The sequence below is a fragment of the Colobus angolensis genome, unplaced genomic scaffold (assembly GCF_000951035.1).
Source record: "Colobus angolensis palliatus isolate OR3802 unplaced genomic scaffold, Cang.pa_1.0 Scaffold61, whole genome shotgun sequence".
In the NCBI taxonomy this organism is placed as follows: domain Eukaryota; kingdom Metazoa; phylum Chordata; class Mammalia; order Primates; family Cercopithecidae; genus Colobus; species Colobus angolensis.
Window position 1 is genome coordinate 7512354 of NW_012119710.1, and position 11114 is coordinate 7523467.

Below are 11114 nucleotides of genomic sequence, written 5' to 3' on the forward strand. Positions count from 1 at the left end.
CTTCTCAGGCATCTGATGACCAAAATACAGAGAAAAAAGTTATATATTGGTGGGTGAGTGTTCTGCTACAGGCATTTGAGAACCTCACATAACTCTTAATCTTCACCTTTAATTCCTTCCACCGGGGAGAAAGGGCATGGGTTTTGCAACCATTTATATGTGGTTTTAAAATTTGACTTTGGCATTTATCTCTGTAAGAACTTGAGAAATTTACTTAGTCTCTCTGAGCTTTGGTATATTCAGAATGAAGATGATACTAAGAGTACCTACATCATGAGTGTTACTTAAATGGAGATGTATACAGTGCATTTTAAATTCATTTGGTCCCTTAACATTTTTCCTTCACTTCTTATCTTTTCAGAGTTTCTTCTTGAAGGGCTCAAGGACTGAAGCATCCCACAAAATGATCCTACTGAATAACTCCCAGAAGCTGCTGACCCTATACAAATCCTTGGCCAGTAGCATCCCCGAATCCCTGAAGGTGAGGGAACAGTGGGAGAGGCACATGGTTTTGTGGATGTTTCTTTACCTTTCTGTGCCTTTACCTTTGGTCTTTGCATCAGTGAAATGGGAATAATATTAGCACCTACTTCTTTTTTTTTTTTTTTTAAGAGGGAGTCTCACTCTGTCGCCCAGGCTGGAGTGCAGTGGCCGGATCTCAGCTCACGGCAAGCTCCGCCTCCCGGGTTTACGCCATTCTCCTGCCTCAGCCTCCCCAGTAGCTGGGATTACAGGCGCCTGCCGCTTTGCCCGGCTAGTTTTTTGTATTTTTTTTTAGTAGAGACGGGGTTTCACCGTGTTAGCCAGGATGATCTCGATCTCCTGACCTCGTGATCCGCCCGTCTCGGCCTCCCAAAGTGCTGGGATTACAGGCTTGAGCCACCGCGCCCGGCCAGCACCTACTTCTTAAAGTTGTTGTGGACTCTAAATAAATTCATACAATATTAATGCTAAGAGCATTGCCAAGTGCCCAGCTAGTGCACAGTAGCTTTTTGGTATCACAAGGACACCTACTTGTGAGTTCTGCCTGCTTGTTGGTGATTTCACGTCCATCAACATGGTCCTGGAGATGCTGCTCATCTCACCATCACTGACTTGGTCTCAGTACTGTCTCTTGACTTCCATTTTTCTCTTTCTCTTCACATCCAGATCCTCATCTCTGGGGATCTCAAATTCTCCTAGTTCTTTCCTTCCCTCCTTCAGGTTTATGGCTCTGTGTATCACATCAATCACGGGAACCCCTTCAACATGGAGGTGCTAGTGGACTCCTGGCCCGAGTATCAGATGGTTATTATCCGGCCTCAAAAACAGGTAGGCACACAGACAGGGACTGGTGGAGCCAGGCAGGTCCAGAGGGTCTGAGGAACTGACTAGTTGAGACATCAGGGCTGCTTTTATAGAGTGAAAGGGAATGTGAGTATTTTAAAACACTTCTTCAGTACTTGGCACCTTGCATGAGTGTCACGTGTTCCCTCCCTTCCAGTTAAGCATAAGACACATCTGGGAAAGGGGGTGGAAGGGCAAGGGGAGGGAAAAACAAGGCTGACACTGGCAGATTAAGTACCCTTTGAGGTTGCAGGGGTCACCTGCAGGGCCTGAACGGGGCCAATTTACAGGGTAAGTTGGGTGTCTGAGATATCAAAACAGTGACTTAGAAACAGAAACCAAAGCAGAAGTCTACCGGTAAAAATTACCTCTCAGGGCAAGGCATGGTGTCTTCTACCTGTAATCCCCAGCATTTTGGGAGGCCAAGGAAGGAGGATCCCTTCAGGCCAGGAGTTTGAGGCCAGCCTGTGCAACATAGTGACACCTCATCACTACAAAAAATAAACAAAATTGGCAGGGTATGTTGGTGCATGCTTATACTCCAATCTACTCAGGAAGCTGAGGTGGATGACTTGAACCCCAGAACGTCAAGGCTGCAATGAGCCAAGATCATACTACTGTACTCCAGCCTGGGCAACAGAGTGAGACCTTGTCTGAAAAGAACAAAAAGAAAAAAACAAGTTGCCTCTCAGGAATCAGGGAAGGGACTCTGGGACTCATAATTTCTGTGTGTCAACTATGTCAAAACACTTCTCTTGTTATTGAGTGTCATCATCAGAACGATTTTACGAAGTGAGCATTAATATCTCCAATGTAGATATAAGGAGATGACAATGAGAAATATTAAGTCATGTAGCTGCTGGATACTAAATGCATATATGCATTGCCCAATCTGAATTCAAGTTCAGTGGACTCTGCCAGTTCTACTAGCTATGTAACCATAGGCCCTTCTCTGAGTTTCATCATCTATTAGAATGGGAAAAAATAAGAGGACTTTCTTCAGAGGATTACACAAGGTTTAAATGAGATACTGTACATCAAAGACTTAGTACATAGCACAAAACTGTAGATAGTATTTACCATAATTAGCCATTATTGGCTGAGGACACACAAGGAATAAACGGTTAAGCTGAAATAGTAATATAAACCTAGGTCTGGTTTTTTTGCCCTAAAGACTTCCTCTTTTTATATCTGTTTTCTGCATGTCTGGTTAGTAAACTGAAGTCTCATGGTCAGCCCAGCTTCATGTGAGTATAGATGCTGAGCCTCCAAATAATAGTAAGCCACCCCAGGTCTAGACTAGTTTACAAGCTGGGTTGGGATTGGGATGCAGAAAGTGACAAAGTAATCCTACATTGAAGAACAAAGGGGTAAAGGGAGTGGGAGCAAGGCTGAGCCTAACACCTTCCCTAGGAATGTTCTTTTGATCTCCTGGCTTCCTGACAATTTGGAATCAAAGAATAATGCTTAGTTTATTTAATCCATGGCCCAATGTCTTCAAAGTGTGATAGGCTAAATAAATGTAGGAGGTCAAATAGTTCTTTTTACTTCAGTAACTTAGTAGTTATTATATGTATTTTAGCAACATAACTATAGCATCAAACCATAATTTCATATATGTGCTACTTTGAACAGGGCTAGTTTTTATAAAGTGAGTCAATAAACAAAAATATTAAAATATAAATGTTCCACACCACACATATATGACTAAAAAAGTAGAAAGAAGGAAATTTGCTGCAATTTACTTGGAAATACGTTAACTTAGTCTAATTCCATTACGTACGACGTTTCTCTCAGTATTGAAAGTCAATCCAATTTTTAATAAGACCTTTTTAAGGTGATATGCAGGAGAATTTATCTAGAAAAAATAATTTTTTCTTTGCAGGTTTTTAATCACAAAGATAATATATGTTGATTATACAAGTGTAAAAATACGACATGATTTTAAGAAGTTAATAACCTCTCACCTCCCCTTCCCTCCTCTCCTCTTTTCCTACCCCTTGGGGTAATCAGTGTCCTTGCCCATGTTAACACAAAGGGATATTCACTGATAATCTCTTCTGTCATCACTTTTTAATTTGCCTTTGACATATGGAAATCTCTTTGGGTGAAACAAATAACATATTTGTTTTAATAGCTGTTGCATTCCATAGAGTCAATGCAATTCAATTTAGTCAGTCTTTCTCTTGCTGTTGGATTCAAATTGTTCATACTTCTTTGTCACTACAAAAAATGCTTCAGTAAACATCCTCGTATACATGTCTTTACATCCTGGTAACTTTCCTCAGTACAATTGATTTCCAAAAGGGATATCTCCAACTCAGAGTTATCCTGCCAGATTACCTTCCCAAAGGATTCCACAGTTTTATTTCCATTAAACAGTGTGTGGAAGAATTGTTTCCCACATTTTTCACCATCACTGAATGTTATTCTTTTAATTTATGCCAAACTAATGGGCGAAAAATGGCATCTTGTTGTAGATTTAATTTACATTTCCCTGATTGGTGATATTGAACATATTATATTTTCCTATGTTTATCAGTCATTTGGGGTTACTTCTTAAGTGTTTATATTGCTTGACCATTTTTACACTGGGGATTTGGCCATTCTTAAAATTCTGTAAGTGTTTTGGATACTAGTAATACTAACACAAGGTTTATGCTACAAATTTGTTGCCCATGTTATAATTATTTTCTATTTGATTGATGGAGATTTTGACATAAAGAAATTTTTAATTTTCATATAATCAAGCATATTATTTTTTTCACTATGACTTCTGAGGTTTTGTTGTTTTTCTATTAATAATTAGGAAGATTTTTCCTACTCCAAGAGCATACAAGTGTTTTCCTATTTTGTCTTACATTGAGTTAATTTTTATTTTTGACATTTCAAACTTCATTCTATTTGGAATATATTTTTGAATAGCATAAATTAACATTCTTTTATATTTTTTTTCCTTATGGCCAGCTAATTACATTAGTACTATTTATTAAATGAGTCATTCCACTACTGAAATATAAATGTCTATTTTGTCATATAACATATTTATATATTTTTGTATCAAATTCTATATTTGTTTCTAGTCTTTTCTCATGCTATTTCATTGTTTTTGTGGTAAGTTTTAATATCTAATAAAGCAAATAATCCTTCACCAATCTCTTTCTTACTTTCTAATAAACTTAAGAGCTATATGAACTAATTTTTCTAGATCTCCACCAACTACCCCTACTAACTATTGCAATTGTGATTGGTATTGGAGGAGCTTTCTTAGACGATTTTGGATTAATATTTTTGTGATACTAAATTTTTTCATCTAGAAATATGATCTTTTTCTCACTTTTTCAGTTTTTGCTCTATGCCATCTTGTAAAATTTTATTGTTTTCCTTATGGTAAACTATGTAATTTTCCATTAAGTTTACCCTTAGGTATTTTATACTATTTGTTAATATTATTAAGTTATTTTTCCTTTTCTATTTCTGAGCATTCTTATTTTGTTATTGCTTTTTATTTGGATTCTTGATTTCCAAATATGTCACACTATTCTTTAAAATCCTGCTTTTTGTGTGTGGGCTTTTATTTGTTTTTGTTTTTTGCCAAAGTCTCTAGGATTTTCTAAATGTGGAATACTGTAATCTACAAACAAAGTAATTTGCTGCTGCTTTGCCAAATTACTTTGGCTTTTAGTTCCTTGCCTTATTGCATAATGCACAACTAAGAAAATAATACCAACTAACAATAATAATAGTTCTATCCTTGTCTCATTCCTCATTTTAATGAAATAACTGTAATAGCTTACATTTGGAAATACACTTGATTCTGTCTTTACAGGTTTAGAGCATTTTCCTGTTCTTCCTACTTTCATAGAACTTATATTTAGAATGGAGGGTAAATTTTATGGTATTTCATTTTTTTTTTTTTTTTTTGGCAATTTATATACTCATGTAATTTTCCCTCCTTTAATTTATTACACTAAAAGATCTTTTGAGCAAAGCCATTCTGGCCTTTCTAAAACAAACTGTTCATGTTCACATTCTTTTGATATACTACTGAATATTTTATAAGAATTTTTGTATTTGTATTTATAAGGGAATATGGTCAATAACTCTCTTTTTGTTATTTTTTTTACTAGATTTGGCATTAGGATTTTTCTTCTGTTACCAAAGTCTATTATTAAAATTATGTGTTTGTTTATGGCTTCTGTCGAATTTAAATATAAAATAATCTGATTTTGGCCACGCTTTATTTTTTATTTCAACATTCCTTTTAGATACATGGGGTACATGTGCAGATTTCTTACATTGGAATATTGCATGATGCTGAGTCTTGAAGTAAGGACAGATCCCATCACCCTGGGAGTGAGCATAATGCCCAATAAGTAGTTCTCTAAACCAGCCCCTTTCCCTCCACCCTCTAGTAGTCCACAGTGTCTATTGTTCTTACATTTATGTCCATGTATGGTCAATGCTTAGCTCCCAGCTGTGAGTGAGAACATGCGATATTGGGTTTTCTGTTCCAACATTTATTTGCTAAGGATTGTGGCACTGTGGAAAGTAGCCTGGAAATCTCTTAGAGAACTTAAAACAGAGTTACCATTCAACCCAGCAATGCTATTACTAAGTAAACAGCCAAAAGAAAATGAATCATTCTACCAAAATGACACATGCATCTGTATGCTCATTCCTGTGCTGTTCACGGTAGGAAAGAAATGGAATCAATCCAGGTTCCCATCAATAGTAGATTAGATAGAAAAACCTTCGTACATATATTCCTATGGAATACGATACAGCAATCGAAAAAAATAAAATCATGTCCTTTGTAGCAACATGGATGGAGCTGGAGGCCATAATTCATGTCCACTTTTTAAATGGCAGATGTTTAATTTAATTTCTGATATGTTCTATTAGTTTGTTGAGGATTTTTATTTTTTTGAACAATTTTGGTAGTTTATTTTTGACTGATAACATCCATTTCTTTTATCAGTAAATATGTTGCCTTGGAGTTGTATATAATCTTCTGTCACAATTCTTTTTTTTTTTTCCACTATTTCCTTTCTCATTTGTCATACTTCTGTTATTTTTTTTGTATTTTTCTCTGTTTCCCTTTTCATCTCTCATACTCTATGCTTATTGTTTTATTTTTGTTTTTTCCTCTTTCTCTTCTATTTCCTTATAATGCCTTATCTGAAGTTTATCCCTCCCTCTCTCCTCTCTTTCTTTTTGCCATCTAAAAACAAACTTTTGGCTTTATATGTCCTTTGCACTGTCTTGTTCTCCATTTCGTTATTTACAGCTTTCATTTTTATAAATAGTTTCATTTGCTTTTTCTAGTTTACTTTGATATTCTTTTTATAATTCCTTAAATATTTACTTGGCTATTTCTGGTCATTCTTTTAAATCAGGTTTTTAAAAATATCTGCTATTCTAAATTTACTGAGGATTTGGTTTTGGCCATATTCAGGAACTTGCATTTATAAAAACACCCTCAAATTCTTGAAGGTTTCTTTAAATTAGTTACACTATTTTCTCTTTTACTCTTTAACAATCCAGTTTCCAACATAATATTAATACATTCACTGCTAAAACTCTCACACTTATTGTTTATACTTCCCCTGAGGAACAGAAACTCATCTTTCCATGAAGTTTGTGGCTTGCCAGAATGGGATCACGAGTCTCTTTCTTTTAAACCCATGAGTCTAACAATACATAAATTACCCAAAGTCCTACCAAAAATTCAGTTACTTCATTCTGTTTTGTGGGCTTCTGGCTGTAAAGACAGTGTCACTCTTCGAATAGGCTGATAATCCTGTAGGCTTGGGAAAAGGCAACGTCTTCTTAATGTTTATATTCACTAAAGTATCTTGCCCAAGCCCTGAACGCTGTAGATTCTAGGACACTGTAGATTCTAGGTGTCTAATGAAACAGTAGGCACTAAAACTTAGAGAAATCACAGTTAAATTTATTTTGAGCCAAGGCTAAGGACTTAAACCTAGCAGCACAGACTCAATACAATCCAGGATGTGTCCCACTGGAGGTTATGGGGTGCACAGCATATATAACAGGGGGATACGTGTGTCACAGGAGGTGAGAGAAGCAGGGAGAGAAGCAACCGTTGCAATCTTTTGATTCTGCTGGGTGATCAGTGATGCTATATATAAAATTAGGTAAGTATACGGTTGAGTGGGTAGGGAGAAAGGTGAGATATCTTAAGGCCTGGTGCAGGGTGACTGATTTCATCCTGTCTTTGTTCTGTATCTGATAAACTGGTTTATAACCAGTACCTGTCAGTGAAATATTTAACAAACTCTCGTTACACAGGCAAGAGGTCAGCAGTAGCTTATAGGCCTAGCTTTTATTATCCATGTGCCCAACTGAAGCCAGCGTGGGCTGCTGTTAAAATTATCTTTAGAATTTTCATTTCTCTGATAATTTCAATCAGTGAGAGGTGAAGAAAAAGTTCAAGGGAATGATCTGATCTTTCACCATCCTATGCAGGAGATGACAGACGACATGGATTCATACACAAATGTATATCGTATATTCTCCAAAGAGCCTCAAAAATCACAAGAAGTTTTGAAAAACTGTGAGATCATCAACTGGAAACAGAAACTCCGAATCCAAGGTAATGGGTCTGAAGAAATGGTCAAGCAGCAGTGCTTCTCAAATTGAGTCTTCAACTAACAGCATTAGCATCACCTGAGAGCTCATTAGAAATGTAAATTCATGGAAACTCTGGGAGCTGGGAGAGGTAGAGCAATCTGTGGTGTGACAAGGACTCCAGCAGGTTGTGGTGTAAACTCAAGTCGGAGAGCTACTAAGCACTGAGGTATTAATCAGGTGGGAGCAGTGTAAGTAGAGAACTCCATGTCTGACAAGATTGCTTTCTTGGCTTCCTTCCCAGGTCTTCAAGAAAGTTTAGATGAGGGGATAAGAGCGGCTGCATTTTCAAAGTCAGTGAAGATAGAGTATTCGAGAGCAGTCCTCTTCATTACGGAAGATTTCCTGAATCTCCATGCCTCCAATAAAAGCAAGTTTGGAAGCTGGGCTGAGACAGGCCAACCAGCTGATGAATTTGAGAGGTACAAAAACATGTGCTGATCATTTATAATTGCTATTCCTTGCACATTTTTTGTAATGCACATAAATCAGTTTTGGAATGAAGAGAGGATGAATTCATTTCTTGAGATGAATAAAGGTGGTCAATGGTCAAAATACGCAACTTTGCACTGGTGGGTCTTTAAACAAGAAGAGTGCCTGGATCTCTAGATTGGGATGGCACCCAGAAATTACAGGAGTTAGGATAAAAGTTGTTGCCTTTTTTTTTTTGTTTTCTACAGCGAAACTCTCAATTTGAAGTGTGCCCAGCTGGATGTCTCTCATTCTGGGCTGGTAAATGACAAATGGAATCTAGGAAAGAATGAGAGGAGCCTGTGTTACATCAAGCGCTGCATAGGAGCCCTGCCAACAGCCTGTATGCTGGGCCCAGAGGGGGTCCCAATCTCATGGTTAACCATGGACCCTTCTAGTGAAGCAGGAATGGCCTATAGCATGGAAAAATACCGAAGTAGAGGCATCATGGTGCAGCTGATGTTGAGATTCATGAAATATCTGCTTCAGAAGAATATTCCATATTACTTCTCTACACTGGACGTAAATGAAAAGTACCGCAGGGTTGTGGAGCAGTACGGTGGCTTTGAGGCTTCCTGTGGGTGGCACCAATGGACCTGCTATCCACAGAATCTAGTTCCATTTTAGATAATTAATCTGCTTAGCAATCCTTGGCAAGCCATCTCTTAATATTAAAGCAGACACTACAGAATAGCTTTCTTCACATACAAATGTTTATATGGCATTTGTGATATGCCAGGAACTCTTCTCACATGGAGACTTGATGTTAAAAGATACAGCCATGATCTTGAGGAACTTACAATCCAGGGAGGAGGCAGGGGAGGGTATAGTCTTTAAATAAGCTTAAGTGTTGTAGGGAAGGACAGGGTTACCAGTAAACATGTAACTAGAAAGCCAGCCTCAGTTCTTACCTCTAGGAATCAGAACTCTTCATGAAACTTGGTTGGTAGAATCTGCTATCTGGGGGCTGAACATAGTGGTTCACGCCTGTAATCCCAGCACTTTGGGATATTGAGGTGGGCAGATCATGAGATCGGGAGCTCGAGACCAGCCTGGCCAATATGGTGAAACCTCGTCTCTATTTAGAACACAAAAATTAGCTAAGTGTGGAGGTGCGTGCCTGTAGTCCCAGCTATTTGGGAGGCTGAAGCAGAAGAATCACTTGAACTCAGGAGGTGGAGGTTACAGTGAGCCGAGCCAAGATTGCACCACTGCACTCCAGCCTGGGAGATTCCATCTTTTTTTTTTTTTTTTTTTTTGAGGCAGAGTCTCACTGTGTCGCCCAGGCTGGAGTGCAGTGGCACCATCTCGGCTCACTGCAAGCTCCGCCTCCCGGGTTCTCCTGCCTCAGCCTCCCGAGTAGCCAGGACTACAGGCGCCTGCCACCGCGCCCGGCTAATTTGTATTTTTAGTAGAGACGGGGTTTCACCGTGTTAGCCAGGATGGTCTCGATCTCCTGACCTCGTGATCCGCCCGCCTCGGCCTCCCAAAGTGCAGGGATTACAGGCGTGAGCCACCGCGCCCGGCTGGAGATTCCATCTTAAAAAAAAGAAAAGAATCTGCTATCTGGAAGATAAATGAAGGACTTTAATAAAATTGTCAATAGAATATACCTAATCTATATGGACACTTTATTGGAAATAAATACCACTGCTATGTATGGATTTATGAGGCAATGGCTACACTAAAGAATGGAATCCAGCTCTTAGTTTAGTGACTAGCAAGGTATCAAAGTGAAGCCTCAGACAAATGGCTTTTCTACACTACCTTTCATCACTGTTATGCAGAAAAGGAAATCCAGAGAATCAAGTGGACTGGCTTTGAGGCCTCTGCAATGGAAATGGCATTTGTTTTGCCTCCTTTCTCCTACTCTTTCTCACTTCCTCTACATTAGTGAAGCATGGCACAGGACAAGGTGTTGCCTGTGAGGCTCTTTATAAGTTCAGGTTTTGGTGTTTGCACCACTGCTATCTTAAGGGGTCGGGGGCATTCCGGGGAGAAGTGACCACTAAGGTGAGGACTGGAGAATGAGTAGGAGTGAGTCAGAAAAAAAAATGCGGAAAATCCAGATGATGCAAAGGTCATGTGCCATGTACTAGCATAAGAACTTTCTAATTGAACACTCATATTACAGTTTCTCAATCCCTGATCTTAAAAAATATACACTTCACAAACAACGTGGCCTCTTCTGCTCTGCCACCCTGCCATTGGAACTTGGATTATTGTGAACATTGAAACTATAGCACCTACATAAAAGGCATTTTTGTTGTTTCTGATAGTCTAGATTTTAAAAAGGAAATAAATCTTAATAGAATTGGCTTTGGGGGTAAAGTCTACCAGTATTAACCAACACCTAGCCTCACCTCTCCGTAAAAAATAAACCTCCACAGAATTGAATGTTTATACTTAATGCAATTTTAAAGTGTACAATTCCAGCACATAAAGAACTGTGTAGGTCATGGAGCTTTTTAAAAACTCCAATTCATCTCAGAAGGCTGTGGTAAATCTGTTAGAGCTTAGTATGAATCAATCCAATCAGATTTCCAAACACCTAAGACCCGGCTGATTTGTTACATTGACTGAAATGAAAGCATGGTCTCAGAAAGAGGAAACATGTCATTTGGGATTTCAAAGGGTGAAGAATTTTTTTTTTTTTAATACTT

The 11114-nt window shown here is 38.3% G+C and overlaps 1 protein-coding gene across 1 annotated transcript; it reads left to right on the forward strand.

Annotated features, from left to right (window-relative positions):
• Window positions 1-403: 403 nt before the first annotated feature.
• On the forward strand, window positions 404-9414 carry LOC105527198 (glycine N-acyltransferase-like protein 1). Its single transcript, XM_011963486.1, has 5 exons — window positions 404-481; window positions 1204-1311; window positions 7819-7945; window positions 8225-8402; window positions 8661-9414. The coding sequence occupies exons 1-5, from the start codon at window positions 404-406 to the stop codon at window positions 9076-9078; spliced, it is 909 nt and encodes a 302-aa protein (XP_011818876.1). The 3' UTR covers window positions 9079-9414.
• The last annotated feature ends 1700 nt before the right edge of the window (window positions 9415-11114 follow it).